The sequence below is a fragment of the Canis lupus genome, chromosome 24, assembly GCF_003254725.2.
Source record: "Canis lupus dingo isolate Sandy chromosome 24, ASM325472v2, whole genome shotgun sequence".
NCBI lineage: Eukaryota > Metazoa > Chordata > Mammalia > Carnivora > Canidae > Canis > Canis lupus.
Genome location: NC_064266.1, coordinates 16,167,702 through 16,189,647, shown reverse-complemented (window position 1 = coordinate 16,189,647; position 21,946 = coordinate 16,167,702). Strand labels below are relative to the sequence as shown.

General features: G+C 40.9%; 1 protein-coding gene across 5 annotated transcripts in view; it reads left to right on the top strand.

The window, feature by feature from the left end:
* The first annotated feature begins 8,285 nt into the window (after positions 1-8,285).
* The window catches only part of SHLD1 (shieldin complex subunit 1), a 79,522-nt gene continuing 65,861 nt past the window's right edge, over positions 8,286-21,946 (top strand). The window contains exons 1-3 of one of the 5 annotated variants that reach the window (XM_049100438.1): positions 8,388-8,427; positions 10,528-10,652; positions 17,334-17,518. In XM_049100438.1, coding sequence (XP_048956395.1) covers positions 17,341-17,518 — 178 coding nt within the window. In that variant the 5' untranslated portion in view covers positions 8,388-8,427; positions 10,528-10,652; positions 17,334-17,340. Of the gene's footprint in view, positions 8,428-8,535; positions 9,073-10,527; positions 10,653-14,433; positions 14,576-17,333; positions 17,519-21,946 lie in introns of those variants that run through there. The other 4 variants (XM_025469364.3, XM_025469365.3, XM_025469368.3 and 1 more) reach the window with 4 other exon arrangements.

Here is a 21,946-nt window from a genome sequence, read left to right as displayed (position 1 = left end):
ATTTTTAAATTATTTTCGGGAGCTAGGAATAGTGCCACTGATTCCTTTTAGGATAATCATATTCTTTGCAGTTTATATATATTTCAATATCATCTTAGCCAGCCATTTATGAGCTCTATCACAGGTTACCTGCATTCTGTGTGTCTCTGTTTTCTCATCTGTGAAAAACAGACATAAAAATAGTACCTTACTCACAGCTTTGTTCCAAAGACTATATGAAAAAATCCATGTCATTAATGCCCTTAGCACAGTCTAGAGTGCTGTACTAAACTTAGCTATTGTTAGCATATTATAACTGTTTTGAATTACAAAAGTAATATGTACTCGCTTTAAAAAAATCCAAATAATGTAGAGGTTTATAAAGTAAAAAATGATAGTGTCCACTCTTCACTTAGCCCCATCCAGTCCTACTTTCTAGAGATAGCCACTGTATATTGACTGCAATTTTTCTTTTCTTTTTTTTTTAAGATTTTATTTATTTATTTGAAAGAGAGAATGAGCATGAGCAAGGGAGAGGGGCAGAGCGAGAAGGAGAAGCAGACTCCCCACTGAGCAGTGAGCCTGATGTGGGGCTCGATCCCAGGACTCTTCAATCATGACCTGAGCCCAAGGCAGACCTTTAACCAACTAAGCCACCCAGGTACCCCTTGATTGCGATTTTACTATGCACATTCATGCAACCACCTTAGAACTTTGCTTGTCCCATCTAACAACTGATTATGGACATTCTTCCTGAGTAGGTCCCCGGAGCCCCCTTTTTATGCAATGTGGGCATTAGCTCCTTGTCTAATTCATCCTTGGCTCCAGTATGTGTTTAGAGCAGCTTTTCACATTTCTGTACAGTCAAATCCTTGATCTTTTCCTTACGCCTCTTGGGATATGTACAATGCATAGGAAGACCTTCTCAGGGACCCACATTTAGAAACACACTTCCCAGGAATGGAAAACAAAGACTTGCACAATTCAAGGGAACTTTTGGAACATTTGTTAAAATCTGTGATTCATTAGCATGAGTGTATTTTACTTTTTACTGGAGAAGTTCAAAGACCGAAATACTTTTAGGTGTTGAGGGGAATGCTACCTTCAGTTAAAGACAAGAAAAGCAGGAGTGAAGACACCCCACAATCTACATAGGCCTCTTCATGGCACCCACAGGCTTTTTATAGGTCATGGTGTGGAGTGAGTGGGGAGTAGAAGTCAATAATCTGGTGCTCAAAGTTGAACCTGCAATTTAACCAGTGTGGAGTCTAAGAAGGTGGCTTTTTTTTTTTTTTTAAGATTTTATGTATTTATTCATGAGAGACACAGAGACAGAGAGGCACAGACATAAGAAGAGGGAGAAGCAGGCTCTATACAGGGAGCCTGATGTGGGACTCCATCCTGGGACTCCAGGATCATGCCCTGAGCTGAAGGCAGGCGCTTAACCACTGAGCCACCCAGGCGTCCCAAGGTGGCTTTATCTTACCTAATTTCAGGAGGTCATTGTCAAAGACTGTGACAGCAAAATCATGTAGAGAGATTGAAAAATTACCAAAAAAACAAGCTGAAGCCAGTAGTTCTTGACAAGTTCCATCAAGTCCTCTGCATACTTGCTCACACGTGGGTATTGAGACACTATCTTTGAAAACATCACTCAAAGGTATTTGCCAAAAAGACAAGTGGATATTTACAAAGAAAAAGATTGAGTGATTGTTATATCCTTGACAGTGAGGTATTTCTATAAACATCTTACTACTTATGCTTATGAAAAGTATACTTTTCTTTTTTCTCAGTAAATACATACTATGTCTATATAAAATCAATACAACTGGCTGAAAAATAAATAATTAAAAAATCTTTTATATTTGACTTACAGAATGCCAAATAAGCAGATCAATTAAAAAAAGAAGGCCTATTTTGAGGCTTTATAGACACTACTATATATAGAGTATACTATCTATTTATATACACTTTTAAATATAAATATTATATATAACATGCAATAAATAATTATAAATTTTAATTATAAGTTTACTTTAAAATTTTAAACGTAATTACAAATTTATATATACAATTATAATTATAAATTTTATAAATATATAAATATTTATATCTATTTAACTCAACAAACCTTTACTTAATACCCACTATGTCACAATAATTTTGTTAGGAGTTGTGAGATTTTGAAGATAAAAAAGATAGTCTCTACTCACAATATAGTTGTTTATATTCTTTTATATTTTCTAGACCTTTCAGGGAATAATTTAGAAGAACACCAAGCAATTAGGAGCAGAATATTTTATATTTTATGGCAAGGACAATTCTGTGTGGTCTATCATGTTAATCAATTAGTATGCTCCTCAGACATATTATTTTTAAAGGCATTGTGTAGCAGTCAGCCACCAGAATATCCTCTGATGATCCCTACCTCTGGCTTAGCCCTCAAACCCTTGGGTAGTCCTTTCCTGGAATGAATCATCCCTAATTGACCTAGAATACAATGGAGGGGATAGTGCGCCACTTGGCAGGCTAGGACTTTAAAGATATGGCAGGTTCCATCTTGGTCTCTTGGGTTGCTTACTCTAGGAGAAGGACTGGAATTTGGGTTAATGGGCAAAATCCAGCCTGCAGATTATTTTGTCTGTGGGCTAAGGTTGGTTTTCCTATTTTTAAAATATGTTGTTGTTGTTGCTGTTTTTAAAGAAGAAGAATATGTGACAGAGAGACTGGAGGTGGTCCACAAGGCTTAAAATATTTACTATCTAATCCTTTCAGAAAGAGTTTGCCACCCCTGCTCTCAGCAATGCAGGTACCTTGCTGTGAGGACATGTATACGGAGTGTCCTGGGCTTCAGCTGGCCCTGTGGAGAGACTAGTATGGAGAGAAACTGAGGCCTCCCACCCAGAGCCAATGTAAACTTGCTAGTCATGAGTGAATCAGCAGGAAAGTGGAGTCTCTAACTCCAGTGAAGCCTTCAGAAGATCGAAGCCTTACCTGCCATCAGCCCAAGTCCTCATGAGAGACACAGCCAGAACTATCTAGCCAAAGTAATAACTGAAGCACAGAAACCATAAGAGATAATAAATGATAATTGCTATTTGAAGCCTCAAAGTTTTGGGGTAATTTATTATGCAGCCATTGTAAATGGAATATATTATATATTGTCTAAAGTCCCCAAATATGGATGCCTGGGTGGCTTAGTGGTTGAGCGTCTGCCTTTGGCTGGGTCATGATCCCGGGGTCCTGGGATAGAGTCCTGCACTGGGCTCCCTGTGGGGAGCCTGCTTCTCCCCCTGCCTATGTCTCTGCCTCTGTGTGTGTGTGTGTGTGTGTGTGTGATGAACGAATAAATAAAATCTTTTTAAAAAGTTCCCAAATAAAATGCTCATTCACTTCCTTTAATAATTCTTGGAGATGGGCAGAACATAAACACAACAATCTTCATCACCATATTTATTGTATCTGATGATTTGCAGGCTTTGCAGTAACTACTAAGACCTCAGACATCACATCCCAGTAAATGTGTAAGAATCAAATTATTTTGGGGTACCTGGGTGGGTCAGTTGGCTGAGAATTCTACTCTTGATTTTGGCTCATGTCATGCAAAGCCCCACCTCAGGCTTTGCACTCAGCAGGGAGTCTGCTTGAGGATTCTCTTTCCCTATGTCCCTCTTCTTGTGTGTGCTCCCTCTATTAAATAAATAAATAAATAAATAAATAAATAAATACATACATACATAAATCTTTTAATAAAAGAATCAAATTATTTCTTTAGTATTCATAAGCATCATCAATGTTTAAATCTACAGCCTCTATAAGCCCCATTTGTTTTCTGCTGAGACAATACTTTTATTATACCTGGCATTGTTCAAATCATTTATTTGAGAGGAAAGTGAATTTAGAATTGCTGGCCATCAGTCTGTCAATTATTCCAGCAAACAGTTGCTTTTAGAATTTTTTTATATTTTTATTTAATTTTTATTTATTTTTTAAGTAGCCCTGGAAGGCAGTTATTGTTCCCTCTGTACAGATAAGAAAATTAAGGCTTCCAAAGAGTAAATGACTACAGTCACATAATTGGTTAATATGAGGGCTAAGACTGAAGCTCAGCCTCCTGACTCTACACTAAGGGCACTTGTTTCTTCACCTTTGAATGTGGCTAGTCCAGAGTGGCTCTGAATTATAGATAAGATGTGTCTGTCCCTATCATGAAATGGCATGTCATTTGTTAAGCCCTCACTGGTGTGGGGTGCCAGGAAATGGATCCTTTTCCCTAGTGTCATGTGATGTCCATCAAGCAATATTTTTTAAGTCTTTATCATTGCGCTGATACTGAATTTAGAAACTAAGGTCCAAGCTCTTGTTCATTATAAATATACAATGTCCAAATGCTGGGTATCCATTGGCACAGAAAATCCATACCTTCACTTTCATGGATCTTCCAGTCTAGTCTGGGAGCTTATAGTCTATCTGACACTTTTTTCCTTGGTTATCTACTTATTGCTTAATTATGGTTTTATAATATTGTATGAATGAAAAGCAATAAGATGCTTTGAGACTCATCAGCTACTTAACCTTTGAACTTTCGTAAGATTTTCTTTCTTTTTTCTTAAAGCTAAATCCCCAGATGGGTGAGTAATTAGGTCAAGGTTCAGAATGACAAAGACAGATAAGGTAACTGCAAACAACATCATCCCACTTTGAAAGAGCTATTTTGGTCTTTCACCTAAAGTGACTTCTTTCTGCTGAAAGAGATTTGGCAGCGGTAGCAGCTAGCTTAGCTGATGGCAGAAAAATCAACCATGAAATAGAAAGGTTTCATAAGATTGTGACATGACCCAGATTTTACAGCCATTATATAATCAATCAAAACAGCAGGGGAACAAAAATAACTTATACCTTACTTTTGGAATGCGATAAAATCTCTATTTTTCTAAAGTCTAAAGTCTCTATTTTGTCTTGATCACGACTTCAATTAGTTTTCATCTCTTATGCACTAACCAATTGAAAGTGGTAAGAAAGGATGGTCAGAGGCATGCTCTGTGGCAAAGAAAAGTCACTTGAGACTTCAGAAAGTTGCTCTAGGAAGCCCATCAGAAAGATAAAACTTCTCATGGAAAGGCCACAGTATTCTCCTAATAAAAATTAGTTTGTAAGCAAATGGTTTTTCAGGGAAAGGGTGACAATGGCAAAAGGTTTCAAGGTTTGTCTCACTGATTAACAGGTCAGAAGAAGTTATTTTTTTTAAGTTTTTATTTATTTATTTATTTGAGAGAGAGAGCACGCACGTGAGCATAAGCTGGAAGAGGGGCACAAGGAAAAGGAGAGAGAGAATCTCAAGCAGACTCCCCCTGAGCGCAGAGTCCTTTACCCCAGCTTGATCCCTTGAACCTAAGATCATGGCCTATGCCAAAATCAAGAGTCAGCCACTTAACTGACTGAGCCACACAGGTGCCCCAAGAAGTTATGTTTTTGAGACTTGTTGAATGGGTTGAATTGGATAGGAGTGGGGAATGGGGGATACCTGGGAAATAACCATTCATGCATATAAAAATGCGTCCTGGGGTACCTGGCTGGCTCTGTTGTGATGAAGTTCTGGAATATAAGTGACGTTTGGTGGGGTGAGGTTTGGAGCTGATGGCCAAGAAAGAATTCTTGAGATGTCTTTGGTGCAAAATGGTGGTTTTATTAAAGCACAGGGACAGGACCTGTGGGCAGGAACAACTGCTACCTGGGGTTTGTGAGGAGTGGCTGATTATATACCTGGGAGTTGGGGGAGGTAAGGAAAAGTGAGATTTCAAAAGGATTTTCACATGCTAAGGAGAACCTACAAGATAGTAGAGGCCTTGCCATTGACAAGTTAGATCGTTTTTTTCCCTCTAGCAAGGCATTAACAGGAAGACAACTGGAAGCTTCCTGAGGAAAGCCACACATATCCCACTGTGAGCGGGAGATCGTTTTGTGGGATATCAGCCTGTGCTTTGTCCTCAGCTAGACCTCTGTTCCTAATCGGTTGGAAGGGCATGCAACTCTTGATCTTGGGGCCATGAGTACGAGCCCTACATTGGGGGTAGAGATTACTTAATTAAATAAAACTTTTTTGAAAATAAAAAAAATTTTAAATCCTTTCTGACCACTTGCTTATGTGTGAGTAACTGGGCTGAGATCTGGACTACAAGTAAATGTGAGATAGACATGGTCCTTGCCCTCTGAGCAGTTACAGTTAGTGAGAAACAGAAAAGGCAAAGGAATTTTTTTTAAAAAATTATTTATTTATTCATAAGAGACACAGAGACAGGCAGAGACATAGGCAGAGGGAGAAGCAGCCTCCGTGCAAGGAGCCCGATGTGGGACTTGACCCCAGGATCCCAGGATCACACCCTGAGCAGAAGGCAGACGCTCAACCACTGAGCCACCCAGGCATCCCAAGGCAAAGGAATTTAATCAGGGTAGATAGAGGAATGGAGGGATTCCTGGAAGGGACAACTAACTCACATTTGAAAAGTCAAGACACTTCGTGGAAGAATTCCTCAAAACTGAGATCTGACAGCTAAGAAAGACCAAAGAAGAGTGTCCCTAAGGAAGGAAATTCCTGGTAATTCCAGGTAAAAAGCTCAGAGGCAAAAGAGAGCAAGTACAGAGTATTTAGGGAAAGAAAATCCTGTATAGGTGGAAGGTTGGGGGACAGTGATAAGAGATAAGGCATAGGGGTCCTCTAAGTCTTGTTAAGAGGTTTGAGATTTAGCCTGAAATTCAGGGAGTGGTATACTTACTATTCATAAAAAACAAACAAACAAACAAACAAACAAATAAGACAAAGCAAAACAAAAAAAATCCCAAAACCCCACCTGGTTGCAAGAGAGTTGGAAAGATGTCATCGGGGTGGCAGGTAATGGTGAGCTATACTCAGAAAGTTGCTGCGAGGATGGAGAGAATGAATAGTTTAGTGGATAGTTCTTTAAGTGAAAGAATCAGCAGGGGAGGATTCGATTATGGATGGATACAGGACATGCTGACAAAAGAAGAGAAAAAGTTCCTGGCTTTGGCAACTAAATAGTCCAACTCAACTGGGACAGGAGACTGCTCTTGGGGTAGGAGCAGGTTGATTGAGACATGGAGGAAGGTTGAGTTAAAGGTGGCTGGAGGATATGTTGATTTGACTCTCGGGAGGACACTAGACTTGGTGGTTTGGGAATCATCTGCATAGATAGGAGAAGAGAAGATTTAAGACAGAATCCTGAGAAAAGGCCCACAATGGAGAGAAAGAAAAGCTTGTAAAGGAAATTTGGATGAATTTTTGAGAGAGGAAAGAGAAAAACCAGAAGGTAATATTAGGGAACACAAAGACAAGAATTTTCCAGAGGGAAAGAGTGACCAACGGTATTCAATGTCATTGAAAACCCGGTAGAAACATCAGACAAATTAAATTTGCATCAGACATTTTAAAATGTCAACAGCAAGAAATACAGAGAAAAGGTGAGAAATGGAGAATAAAGGAGACCAAAGGAACATGAAAACTGAGAATGCAATGCAGGATCTAGGATTTTCTTCTGCTGTATCTTCTATCAATTTTAATGATTATATAATAATCCAGATGATTAAGTTCATTCAATTATATTTGAGTTTATCATTTTATGAAACAAACAGGAAAGTAACTTAGTATTGTTCCAGGCTTTCTCTGCTCACAATCTATGTTAGTTTAGAAGAATGTTTTTGTGAGATACATTACACGAAAAAAGGTGAAAAGTGCATCTATACACTTTAATTACCAATGCTGGAAGTCAAACTGAAATTTACAGTTGCTGGGTTAGACTTTTCTGAATATGTTTTTACTTCTGACTTTATCTTTAAATTCGCCTTCAAATTTGGCATATGGTTTGACCAAACCTCAGCTAGCATTATTTAAAATATTCATGTCAAGTGAAGGATTCCTTAAATTTATGGGATTCTATCCTAAGATAGGCATCCGTAGAAGATGTGAATGTACAGGATTCTTTCAAGAAGATCGTGAAATGGGACAATAACCTTCAATCTCCTTTGTGTGGTCATGCAATTCTGTCAGTTGTGCACGGCTAAACTGCATGCAACCTACTAAAATACTTGCGTTGTCTTTGTTAATTTCTCTCTACTCTTCATGTTTTTTAAAACGTAGACATTTAAATTCTTAAAATTTAAATTTTTAAAAATTTAAATGTTTTCCCGTTTCCTTTAGCGTCCACCAAGAGCATTTATCAGTAAGCCTTCAGAAATTGTCCGAACTGTTTGTCAAGAGCGCAAAACTTCACTGGCTGGGCGAATGCCCTCAGTCAAGATGGCCGCGACTACATTCCAGTGCCCTTCCTTGCCCTCAACAAACGTGGCTACAATGACTTCCTTTCAAACTGGCTTTTCCCATAACAAACATGGCGCCTCTGCTTCCGGATTTCGATGCGCTGTTCTTGAGGGCCGGTGAGTGTTAATGGGGACTTTGCAGTTTTTCTCAATTAACTTGTCTCGGTGGGCTGAGGCGTGACCTGGGATCCGGAGTAGGCAGAAGGTCTGGGCAACGCATCAGATCGTTCTCTCATACTTGGGAAGTTATGGCGGCGTCTCTTGACACGGTTCCAATTTCCTGGTGTCCCCCCTCCCTCCTTAACCCAACAACACGTGGCCTCTGCGGCCAGCTCTTTGGGGGACATCACCTAAATTTGCAGGCAGTGTGACCGGATGCCCTTCCGTTCTTATTCTCCTTTTTTTAAAAACCAGCTTGTTATTTTTACATATTTATTTATTTAAAAAAACAGCTTTCTAAAGATATAATTCACATTCCGTAAGACTCATCTGTTTAAAATGTAAAATTCAGTGGCTTTCCAGATATTCCCAGAATTGTGCGGCCATCGCCACAACGTGATTTTAGAGAACATTTTCATCACCCCGAAGAAGTCTCCTGCACCCGTTCGTGGGTTCCATTCACCGTGATCTTCCAGTCTTAGACGTATTGTCTAAGTAGTAGACTAGTCTACTTTCTATAAATCGATCAATTTGGAATTTGATAGAAATAGACTCATACAGCATGTGGTCATCAGATAAACGGAAGCATATTTAAAGTTCTGAGTAAGTAATTCGAGCCAGAAGCGATTCAAATTGGGCAGTGGCCAGTCTAGCAGGTAGGAAGGACTCTCAGAAGCCGAGCAAAATGAGACTTAGGGCCTCAGGGAGCAGGAACAAGGAGTTACACTAGGCCAAAAAAGCAAGTTGGTTATCACAAGGTTACTCCTCTGTAGGGGATGGCAAGGATCTATCTGGCAGATTACCTAAGGAGGGCTGATCAGGCGATTCCTGATTGGTTGTGGAGTTTAGCACAAGTGACACCATTTTGGATCTGTTGCCTGTTTTCTAACACTGGCTTCTTATCACTAAGTATCATATTTTAAGTTTGTCCTTGTGGCATGTATTAGAACTTAATATTTTTATAAAGCTGAAAAATATTCTGTGTGGGCATATATCCCATTTTATTCATCCACTCGTGTTGACGGACATTTGGATTGTTTCTACTTCTTGCCTGTTATGGATAAAGCTGCTCCGAACACTTGTGTAAAGTTTGTGTGGACATGTATTTTTATTTCTCTTGAGCATATGCATAGGAGTGGAATTGCCAGGTTAAAGTGTAACCCCATTTAAGCTTTTGAAGCACTATTGAACTGTTTTTCTAAGTGCCAACGACTTTCTCTGTGTGGATATCCAGTTGTCCCAGTGTTGAAAAGACCATCCTTTCCTTCTCCTGCGTAATTGTTTTGGCACCCTGTGGAAAATCAATTGACCGCGACTGTAAGATTTTACTTCTGGACTCTCAGTTCTAGTCTGTTGGCCTATATGTCCATCCTTATGCCAGGACTGCACAGTCTTGAGTATTGTGACTTCTTAGTAAGTTTTGAAAGAAAAAACTTTGTTCTTTTTTCAAGATTGTTTTGGCTATTCTGGATCCCATGTATTTCTGTATGAATTTTTTAAGCACTTTTGTCAATGTCTGCAAAAAAGAAAAAAAAGCCAACCGGGATGCAGCTAAGAATTACATTGATATGTAGATCAATTTGAGCCATGTTGACATCTTAAAATATTGTCTTCCAATCCATAAATGTAGGATATATTTTCATTCGTTTAGATTTTTCATGTCTTTCAACATGTTTAAAAAGATTTTATTTTTAAGTAATCTCTACACCCAACATGGGACTTGATTTTTTAACCCCAAGATCAAGAGTCATATGCTCTACTGGCTGAACTAGCCAGGCACCTCCTTTCAAAAAAAAAAAAAAAAATTTATATATATATATATATATATATAAATATACTCATTTTTACTCATTTTTATTAATTATATTTTAAATATTTTATTCTTTTTGATGCTATTGTAAATGGAATTATGTTCTCAATTGTAGGATTGTTTATTGCTAGTATATGTAAATATTTACATAATATTTTTACACATTTTTTTGCTAGTGTAAAATCATTTGCATATACTTTTACTATATTGATCTTATATCCAACAGTCTTGTGTGGTTTTTTTTTAAGATTTTATTTATGTATTCATGAGAGACACAGAGGCAGAGACATAGGCGGAGGGAGTGGGACTTGATCCAGGACCCCAGGATCACAACTTGAGCCAAAGGCAGACACTCAACCACTGAACCACCCAGGTACCTCTCCAACAATCTTGTTTAAGTTGTTTAATGGTTCTACTGGTTTCTAAAGAGGATGCCTTAGAATTTCCTATCCACAAGATCACATCTTCTGCTAATAGAAATAGTTTTACTTCTCTCATATATGAAAATCTTTATGGAAGACTTGTATCTGATTTTCTTGCCTAATTGTGCTGGCTAAAACTGCCAGTATAATGTTGAATAGAAGTGATTAGAGCAGACATCATTATCATTATCTTGTTCCTGAACTCAGAGGGAAAACATTTAGTCTTTTACCATGAAGTATGATGCTAGCTCTGCATTTTTTTTTTTTTTTTTCAAAAAAATGCTCTTTATCAGATGGAGGAAGTTCCTTTCTATTTCTGGTTTGTTGGGTATTTTGATCATGAAAAAGTATTTGACTTTATCAAATGCTGTGTGTTGTGGTTTTTGTCTTTTATTCTAATATAGTGTATTACATTGATTGACTTTCAGACATTAAAACAACTTGAATTCCTAGGATAAGTTCCAGTTCCACTTGGTTATGGAGTAAAATCCTTTTTATGTTTTGCTGAGTTTGGTTTGCTGTATTCTGTCAAGGATTTTTGTTTCATAATATTGATCTGTAGTTTTTTGTGATATCTTTGTCCTGGACTTAAATTGGGACATGTTCCCTCCTCTTCCATTTTTTAGTAGAGTTATCTAGGCGTGGGAAAGATAAGTGCAGTAGGAGGAAATGGGGCTTGTTGGAGAACTTGAAGGAAAGCCATAATGCTTGAAGCCTGGAAAGCAGTGGAGTATCCAGGCTAGAGAGAAATTTTTGGATGGTGATTAATGTCTTAGAGGAGGAAAGAAGATAGAGCCTTGGACTAAACGTGGAGGAAGTCCAGTTGGGGATGGAGGATGAGCCACAGAGCAGGCAGGAAGGAACAAAGGCAAACAGATGGGAGGACAGTCAGGAGAGAGGCTCCCTGAAAAGCAAACAAAGGATGGCAGAGTTTCTAGAAGTTATACAAGAGTGATTGAGTTGGTGGAGCTCAGAAAATGAGCCAATTTAGATTCTTGAGAAGTTTGTGGAAGGGAGAGGAGACTTGCTGTGGGGAGGGCAGGTGCCAAAGATTTTCTTTTCACTTTTTTTCTTTCTTGGCAACTTTTAATGTTGATGTGATTTTATACCTTCAAAAAATTGCAAGATTAGTATAGAGAACTCCCAAATAATATTTTCCAGGTCTACCAATTGTCTCTACTTGCCCCATCCATTTACTTTATCATTCTCTTTCTCTTTCACACACACACTTAGAACTATTTTAGAGTATGTTGCACACATCATGTCCCCCTACCAATGAATATTTGAGTGGCATTTTCAAAGAACAAGGACATTCTCCTATATACCAGGTTTTGTTGAAAATGGGAGTGATTTGGGCATATTGAAAAATTTAAGTGTAGGTCCAGTGGAGCAGAAGTGGGAGAGGGGGTCATTACTGAAGGCTTGATGAAGGGTCCAGAGAGTGTGATTTAAGGAGTAAGTGGAAGCATTGGACTCTGCCCCAGGAGGGACAGCTCTCCATGGTGAAGAGAACTGAAGTAGTGGACAAAAGTGGGAGTCTTGGCTCTGTTTGATAGGGGAGTGGAGGAGGTTCCTCTCTGCAGGATTCCGTTTCCTTTGTCAGGAAGTGAGCAGATCTACTGAAAAGAGCAGAAAGGTATGTGAGAGATGGGAAGGGTCTGACTTGAAGAAGACTGGAGAAAACATGAGAGTCAAGGGGTTATGAGATAAACACCTCAAGATTCATGTGGCCAGACAGCCCATTTCAAGCTGATGCTCATTCATTTTAGGGTGAGCCAGCTTGTTCTATGTAGTGACTCAGGGCTAGCGCCTGAGAGTGGGTAGGTAAGTTGAGTTCATCTAGGCTGGTGTTTTGTCAAAGGAGTGTGATAAAAGGACAGAATGGCTAGGGAAGGGAAGTTTAGGGTACTAACCAGATAATGAACTATAGAATACACTGGATAAGGATGAAAGAAGTAATATGGGTGCTGAATGGGAAATAGAAGGGCAAATAGATGGTGAGGGTAGGCTGGGAAGATAGGAGCCTGTAAATTGTTTTTTAATTATTACTATTTCACTTATTGGAGCTAGACATTACTGAGCATGCATTCTGTACTGAGTATTTTACATGCATTAACTTCATATAATTCCTATGACAACTATATGAGGTAAGCATAGTCATCAAGGCATTATTTTAAAAGGTTGTATTTATTTATTTATGTATTTAAAGAGAGGGCACATGCATGAGTGTGAGTGGCAGGGGGAGGGGTAGAGGAGAGGGAGAGAGAGAGAATCTTAAGCAGACTCCACGCTGGTTGGGGCTTGACCTCAGGGCCTTGAGATCATGACTTGAGCTGAAATCAAGAGTCAGGCATCACCCTAGGTCATTGTTATATATGAGGAAACTGAGAGTGACTTGCCCAAGGTGACACAGCTAAAAAGTGACAGCAGGGGTGCAAACCCGAGTCTCTCACTTCAAAGGCATTACGCATCTCTGGACCTTTCTGCAGAGCTCCCCAGTTGTGTTCCCTGCTTCACTTATACCCTCTTCCAACCCATGCTTCATTTAGCTGACAGCGTGAGCATTGGAAACACAGATTGATCATATCACACACTAACTCAGAAGCTTTCAGTACATTTAAACGGAAATATATACACAAAGATGAACAGGTGAATAGAGAGTTGGGTAGATGGATAGTTTTGTGTTAAGGAAAATCATAGTAGTATGATAGTAGTATGAATGTTAATTGTAAATTCTAGACAGCAGGTATGGAGATGGTCATTGGATGATTCTTTCCACTTTTCTTCATGTTCGAACATTTTCATGTAAAATGTTGGGAAGGAAGAGCCGTGATTGGGAAAAAAGTTGAAGTTAAATGGTTTTTTAGATGGGACCTTGACTGACTAGGATTTGTAGGTCTGTAAGGGTCTGTAGTCACGGAAAAATGGCTGTCTTTGCTCAGCAAGCAGCTTGTAACGTACTGAGAGACTTTTTGTGCCTCTACCTCTCCATTATTGGAAAAGAATGCTTACATTGTGTAATTAAAGTACTTTTAAGAGAGGATAATAAGCTCTTCTGGAGAAGGAAGTAGAACCACCCATTGAAAGTTGTAGCGCAAAGATAATCATTGCATTCTATTTGTCAGCTTAGGTGTTTGCAGACCATTGAAAGGGTCTCATCTGTCCCTAGTACTTGGCTTTCTCCTGTGCAAACTCAGACTTCCAGGTATTTTGCATTCACAGGCTCTGACTTTGTAATAAACAGGATTCTGCCTTTCAGTAGGCTGGCTTTCTTTCTTTCTTTCTTTTTCAAATGCCCAGTTTGGAACATATTTGGCGTTTAATACCAAATGCTTCTAAAAGAAAAGATGGATGTCACATCACCGTGCTACTTGTTTTCAAGAGGGATTTTTTCCATTTGTTTCACTAACAACACTCTTGCTTGAGGGTCAATATCAAAGTCTTCTTTTCAGGCAGGCAGGATATACTGCTGTCCTTCACTGACCTGTTTTTTCCCTCCCAGGAGCTTCCAGAGCAGTGTTTGGTCACATGACGGGAGAAGGAAAAGACACCAATGCCTGTGGCAGAGGTGTCTACTGATACTTCAGGCTTGATTGGCTGATATAACATGTGTGAAGAGACAGGATGTTCTTGCTTCTTTGGGAACCTTGATCCCTCTGCTTCTTTCAGAAGCAATCAGCTGCTATCTTGGCTCACTCTCTGCCTAAGTGAATGATCACAGCAGCATGTGACCGGGTGTCCTCAAACAAGAAGAATCTTGCCAGGCCTCACTGTTGATTTGTTTTTATACACCTCTGCCTTTGCCTGATCAGGTGGTACTTTGGGCTGTGCAGATGCAAGAGCCTGGGAGGTCTTGGAGCTGGGTTCATCCTAGGTTGGTACTTCTTAGATGAATTTCTTTGGGCAAATTACCCTACCTCCCTCTGGGTCTGACTGTCTGCTTGTGGTCATAGGGTAATAGTAGGATGACATGCTTCATAGGGCTCTTAGCACAATGCTTGGCATCCAACAAACACTGGATAAATGTTATCTAGTCTTATTATTATACTATTCATGTTTTCTGAAATTGCTTGTTTCATTCAAACATGTGTCTTTGAGATCTTTCAAGTTCCAGATGTCATTTTTCACAGCTGCTCAGTGTTCCATAGTTTGGATTACTGCCTCCTCCTAAAACCATTCCTCCTCTAGTTTTCTCTAACTCAGTAGATAAAACAAACCCAGCTGTCGAAGCTCTCACTCCTTGTTGACTCTCACTTTCTCTTTAGCTCCTTTATCCATTCAGTTATTAAGTTCTATCTCATTTTAGTTCCTAAATATGTTACTTAATCTGTCCCCTGCTCTTGTGTACCTTGTCCTCGTACACAGGCTCCTCCTCTCTTACAAGGATCATGGCAAGTGAAGGAATTCCTGTTGCTTCTCAGATTGCCTGCCACTGGACTGAAGCCCTGCAAATCCATCTCCTATCCAGCTGCCAGATCTGTAGATCTGACCATGTAGCTCCTCTGCATGGTGCATGGTGGCCCATGGCAGGCAAAATGCTCTAATATGATTTGTTGATGACAGTAATTTATGAAACACAGAGTTGCAGAGGGCTTAGGATCTCCCTAGGCCCATAGTTATTTGATAGGGGTGGGCAGGGCTGAGTTCATTGTAAAGAACCCTCCAGCAGAGAAACCAGCATCCACAAGTAAACGTGAACAGGGGAGGGAGGGTAAGGAACACCTAATTTTATTTTATTTTATTCTTTTAGGAGCACCTAATATTTTTTTTTAATATTTTATTTATTTATTTATGAGAGACACAGAGAGAGAGAGAGAGAGGCAGAGACACAGGCAGAGGGAGAAGCAGGCTCCCTGTGGGGAACTCGATGTGGGACTCAATCTCAGGACTCCGAGATCACGACCTGAGCCAAAGGCAGATGCTCAACTACTGAGCCACCCAGGTGCCCCGGGGAACACTTAATTTTTTTTAAAGATTTTATTTATTTATTCATGAGAGACCAGAGAGAGAGAGAGAGAGAGGCAGAGACACAGGCAGAGGGAGAAGCAGGCCCCATGCAGGGAGCACTACGCGGAACTCGATCCCGGGTCCCCAGGATCATGCCCTGGGCCGAAGGCAGGCACTAGACCGCTGAGCCACCTGGGCTGCCCTACTTAATTTTTAACAAGGAATGTCCAAATGTGAACCCAGTAAGCCACCTTTGTAGTCTACAACTCAGCTGGAGAGTGTGTATATGCATGTTGCTGACAGCAGCCAGACCATGCTGCCTTCCCAGAGCTGAGGTAGGGATAGGGGAGAGCCCCACGGTCATCTAGCTGAAACCACAGGGTTGCCCTTCCCCAGTTGCCCACACACAACTGTCCTTTGACTCTCACTTTAAACTCCTGACACTCATGCCACTTGTGGTTGCCCAAGCTGGTTCTACTGGTATTTATGCTGTCTGCTGGTCATGGTCTGGCCTGCCCCTTGCTTGGGGATAACCCCGTCTAGAAAGCTCACTGTCCCTTTCTGGGTTCTTCTTTGTCTTGTCCTTCTGTTTACATGGTATGTCTCTGTTTTGGATTGGCCCAAACTGTGAGCAACTTGAAGAAGGGTCTATTACATTCACCTTTGTATATCCAGGACCTGGCATGTTAAATAATTGACTGAATGCATGTTTCAGTAGGCCACAGATAAAAATACAAGTCACCTACAATCTCAGTGTTCAGAAATTAAACCCCTGGGTAGCCTGGGTGGTTCAGCGGTTTAGTGCCGCCTTCGGCCCAGGGTGTGATCCTGGAGACCTGGGATCGAGTCCCACGTCGGGCTCCCTGCATGGAGCCTGCTTCTCCCTCTGTCTGTGTCTCTGCCTCTCTCTGTGTGTGTCTCTCATGAATAAATAAATAGAATCTTAAAAAAAAAAGAAAAAAATTAAACCCCCGAATTAATTACCATTGAAATTAATTTGGAATATACCCCTCCAGATGCTTTTTTTAAAAGCTATAGATCTGTAGATCTCTCTCTCTTGCTCTCTCTCTCTCTTTCTCACACATAAACACACACATGATATTGTATTTTATAAAATCTGGATCAAATTCTACCTATTGTTTAGAAATCTTTTTTCCACATGATATGTCATAAACAGTTTCTTTTCTCATTAAGTATTCTTGTAGTTCTTGGATTATAGTGCCGCAGTGTTTCATCATTATCAGACATGCAGCTTATTCTCCAGCTGAAATTATTTTATATATTTTTAAGATTTGTTTATTTTGGAGAGAGAGAGAGTGCATGAGCAGGAGGGGCAGAGGGAGAGGGAGAGAGAATCTGCAAATAGACCTCACAATCTCAGGACCCTGAGATCATGGCCTGAGCTGAAACTAAGAGTCTGATGCTTAACCCACTGAGCCACCCAGACGCCCCTTCAACTGAAATTATCAATGGTTTCTTTCTGTGCCGAGAGCATTTGTTTTTCCTGATGAAGAAATGTGGTAAGCACATAGTAGGTCTAAAGTAGGACAGGGAAGACTGTTAGGAAAGTAAAGCCTTCTGGGACTTTAAGTGGCAGAGGCTGGAACTTTTGCCCTTCAAGCTGTGGCCAAAATGGCGGCTCCTCTTGCGCCATGCCTTTTGTATAAAATTGTTTTTTTCCATAGCAGGACTATGGCGACCCAGGAAGCCACTCCAGGCAGCCAGTCAGAGGAGAGCAGTGTGTTGGACTTGCCATCGGTTTATGACATAAGAGATTACATTCTGCAGAGACCCCAGCAGGAGGCCGGCAGCGAGGCTTTCAGCTCAGAGGAAGCCCTTTCTATTCCTTGCTCCTCTGATGTGGATTCAGGTAAGAAACAGGGTTTAAAACAAGCTAACATTGACACACACACAGAAACACCCTGATAAATATGGGTACGTTGTTCATTTGTCTCTCTCCCTTCCGATAGCACCTCTCTGAGGAACATTCATTGTCTCGGGGGGGAAAACATCTTATCTAGCACAGCTGTGGGGAGAGATTTCGCAGGACAAACTCTCTGGTATAACTAGGACAAGGAACTGTTTTCTGGAGGCCTATTTATTTATTTATTTATTTATTTATTTATTTATTTATTTAAGACACACAGAGAGAGGCACAGAAATAGGCAGAGGGAGAAGCAGGCTCCATGCAGGGAGCCCGATGCAGGACTTGATCCTGGAACCCTGGGATCATGCCTTGAGCTGAAGGCAGATGCCCAACCACTGAGCCACCCAGGTGCCCCTCTGGAGGCCTTTTGTGTCTGAGTCCCTTTTTAATCTCTGTCCGGCTGCATTCAGAGACTCAACAGGGAGAGGGTGGAATTGTTTCTTGTTTTGTTCTTTTGAAACTTGAGAAAGTAGCAATGTGAGCCTGTTACATGTTACAGAGGATGTAATGGGGACTTTAGTCTTCCTTGCATGGAAGTATACTCTGTATTTGGGAACAACTTTTCTACAAATTTCCATGACTGAATTGCTAAAAAGCCTATTATTTAAGCTTAATGATGATTTCTTGACATAGTTAGTGACCATCTCTGGTTGCAAAGCCCTTATCTTCTTCCCTATTCATTGCCCAGCCCAGACCCTGAGGTCCACAGACCTGGACTCAAAGCCCTGCCACTTACTGGCTGTGGGACTTGGGGCACGTTTCCTAACAGCTCTGAGCTCTGTGTATTTGACATCATCTCTTAGATTTCTGTTAGACTTCTTAAATTTGATATATCCTAAACCAAATTGCTAATTCCTCTACCTGTCCCCAGTTCCTCCCCACCTTGTATATGCACACCTATTCCTCAAGGCTTTCTCATCCCAAAAAGCACTTTTATCCATCTGTTCACTTAGGCCCAAACCTAGGAGTCATTCTCAACCTCTCTCACATCCAGCCCATCACTGTCAGCTCCACTGAATATCTAGAACCTAAACAGTTTGTTCGTCTCTATGACCACCACACTAGTCTGGGCCACTTTTGTGTGTCTTCTGGATTATGGTTGTCTCCTAACCAGCTCTTTCCATACCCACCCTTCTCCTTCTACAGTCTCTTCTCAACACAGCCACCAGAAGATCCTTCTAAAATATAAATCAGTTCATGTTAGTCCTTGGTACAGAACTCCCTTGGCTTCTCATCTGTCTCAGAGCAAAAGCTGAAGTCTTTACCTGGCACTCATGCTGTCTGGGCCCTGGGCCTGCTGCCTCTCTAACCTCACCTTCTACCATTCTCCTTGCCTTTACTGGGCTGGGCCGCTGTCACACCAAGTGTGCATTCACCCTTCACAAGGTCCATCCTTACCTCCCAAGTCTAAGAGCCAGCCACCCTCACCCTTACCTTCGAGTCTAAGAGCCAGCCACCCTCCCTCCTGCTGAGGTTTTTTTTGTCATACTCTTCCCAGGCTCTATTCTTCTCCACAGCACGAGTACCATTGGGCACCAGGTATGACTCTTAATTGGTCTCCCCTCACTGAAACATCAACTCCAAGATAGCAGGTACTCAATAAATACTTGTATGAGGAATGAATGATAAATGTTAATTGCTATTACTATTTCATTATGAGATATACCTAGATGGATTTAGGGCTGAACTTGATCCCAACATAAAACATCTCTCTTCCCCCACCCCCTACACCCCCACACGTAGCTTAAGGCTGATGATGAGCAGTTTTGGAAAGTTCCATGTATAAGGAGTGGGAGTCATAGTCATAGTCACTGAATTAGGTGAAGCCTGAATTTAGCCCCATAGCACCATCAGTGTTGGAGGAGATTGTCCAACTGTATGTAACTGATGGAGACGTGGCCAAACTGTCAGCCATTAATGTGTGCGTAGCGAGTTATCAAGTCATGTGCAATGGTATAAATCCTGTGCTGTTTCTGTCAAGATAGAACACAAGAGGTGTGTAATGTGCACCCCACACCCAGGTGAGTCCCTCTAGGTCCGTGCCCTTCATGTTCCCAGCTCTCATTTCTCCTCCCTGCTTGAGCCTCTGCCCCAACCCTGGGTGCCCAGGGCCTCCACATGTCACCCATCAAAGCCTCCCAAAAAATAGTTTGAAACTTGGACTGAAAGATAAATGACTAATTGTAGCTTCAAGTGTTAGCTTTTCCAAGAGGGTCTTTGTTTAAGAGTACCTAGCCCTAAAAGAATGGTTTAATTTCAGGAATCAAGGACAGGTAGAAGAGAGATTTGGAGGCTCTGTCTCTCTTATGCTCCTAAAATGCATCCTATTCATGTTTTCTTTACCTACACATTCTCACACACACCTCCTCCCCCATGTACCCCAACTTGACCTTTCCAAACGAAACCCTTCCTAGCATCCAGTTTTATCTCCTGTTCTTCCCCGGGGCTATGTCTCATCATCATCTGCAGCTTGTGTTTAAAACACTCACATTGGTTTGCATGTACTACCCCAAGGAAGGTTCTACAATTACTTTTCTCTGTATAGCTAGATGCTGGAATGTCTTAGAATATGTGGATACTGATCAGTCCCATTTATGGTGAGCTTGCTCCCTGTCAGATTTTGTGTCATTGGGCTCCATGCTAAGTGTTTCACAAAGATTGCTACATTTAATTCTTACCACAAACCTGAGAAGTAGAAAGCAACCCTATTTTATAAATAAGGAAATGTAGGGGTGCCCCGGGTAGCTCAGATGGTTAAGTGTCTGCCTTCAGCTCAGGTCATGATCCCAGGGTCCTGGGATCAAGTCCCACATTGGACGTCCTACTCCACAGGGAGCTTGCTTCTACCTCTCTCTCTGCCTGCCCCTCCCCCTGCTTGTGCTCATGTATTCCCTCTGTCAAATAAATAAATAAAACCTTTAAATAAATAAATAAATAAGGAAATGTAGACTTGGAGACTTTAGGAAGCTTGCCAGTGTCACTTAGTAAATGGGGTAGCTGGGCTGAACCCCAAAGGCACTGTTCTAAATCACATTTTTATTAGAAAAAAGTTGCTTTTTCTTTCTTCTTAAAGATTTTATTTATTTATGAGAGAAACAAAGAGAGGGGCAGAGACACAGGTAGAGGGAGAAACGGATCCCCATAGGGAACCAGATATGGGACTCGATCCTGGGACTTGGGGTTGTGCCCTGAGCCCAAGGCAGATGCTCAACCACTGAGCCACCCAGGTGTCCCAAAAGTTGCTTTTTCTAACAAAAATAACCAAGTAGAGGATATCACTGCGATAAGGAGCTGCCCAGAAATAAATTTAGGCAAGTTTGTTAGCTTGGTATTGCAAACAACTCATTTTGGGAGGGGGTAATTTTAGGGAGGAATGTTAAATTTTTAGTACTATTTTATTCAGACTTAAATATTTATTTATTTATTTTTAAAGATTTTATTTATTTATTTGAGGGAGTGGTGGGAGGAGCAGAGAGGGAAGGAGAGGGAGGGGGAAAGAATCTCAAGCAGACTTGGCACTGACTGAGTGAGCAGCCTAACATGGGGCTCGATGTTATGACCCCAAGATTATGACCTGAGACAAATCAAGAGCACCGACTCTTAACCAACTGAACTTAATGGATTGAGCCAGGTGCCCAGAATTAAATATTTAAAAGCAATTTTATTTTGCTATGCAGTCCACCATTCTGCAATACCTTTATATGCTATGCCATCTATTACTCAACAGTACATATTATGATTACTTAAAATTGGACCAGATCCACCTAAAGCTTCCTAAGAACTAGTGAAAATTATATCTTTCAGCCATGATGGGAGCAGGGTTTATGCTAGGATCAAATGGAAGGCAGCCACCTTTGTATTTAGTAGCTTCATAGCTGATAGTTTATGGTAAGTGGAAATAAATCCACTCAGCTTTCGCCACCAAAAGGGAACTTCATTCTGATATCACTAGGTAAAGTTTACACAGCTTGGAAGACTATTTATTTTGTTGTAATATTTTTGAGTTGTGAGAAAGAGATTTTTTAAAAAGATTTTATTTATTTATTTGACAGAGAGTACGAGCACAAGCAGGGGGATCAGCAGGGAGAGGGAGAGGGAGAAGTAGACTCTCCACTGAGCAGGGAGCCTGATGCGGGGCTTGATCCCAGGACCCCAGGATCATGACCGAGCTGAAGGCAGATGCTTAACCGACTGAGCCACCCAGGCGCTCCAGAAAGAGATGTTTTACAAAGTAAATTGAGGAAGGGTTGTCACTGGTAATCTGGCCATTACCAACCAATGAAATGGTTCAGGTGGACAATCCTAAACTCTGGGAGAAGTCACTGCCCTAACTGCCAAAACTGATTTGCTCTGGGCTGATCATCTTCCACC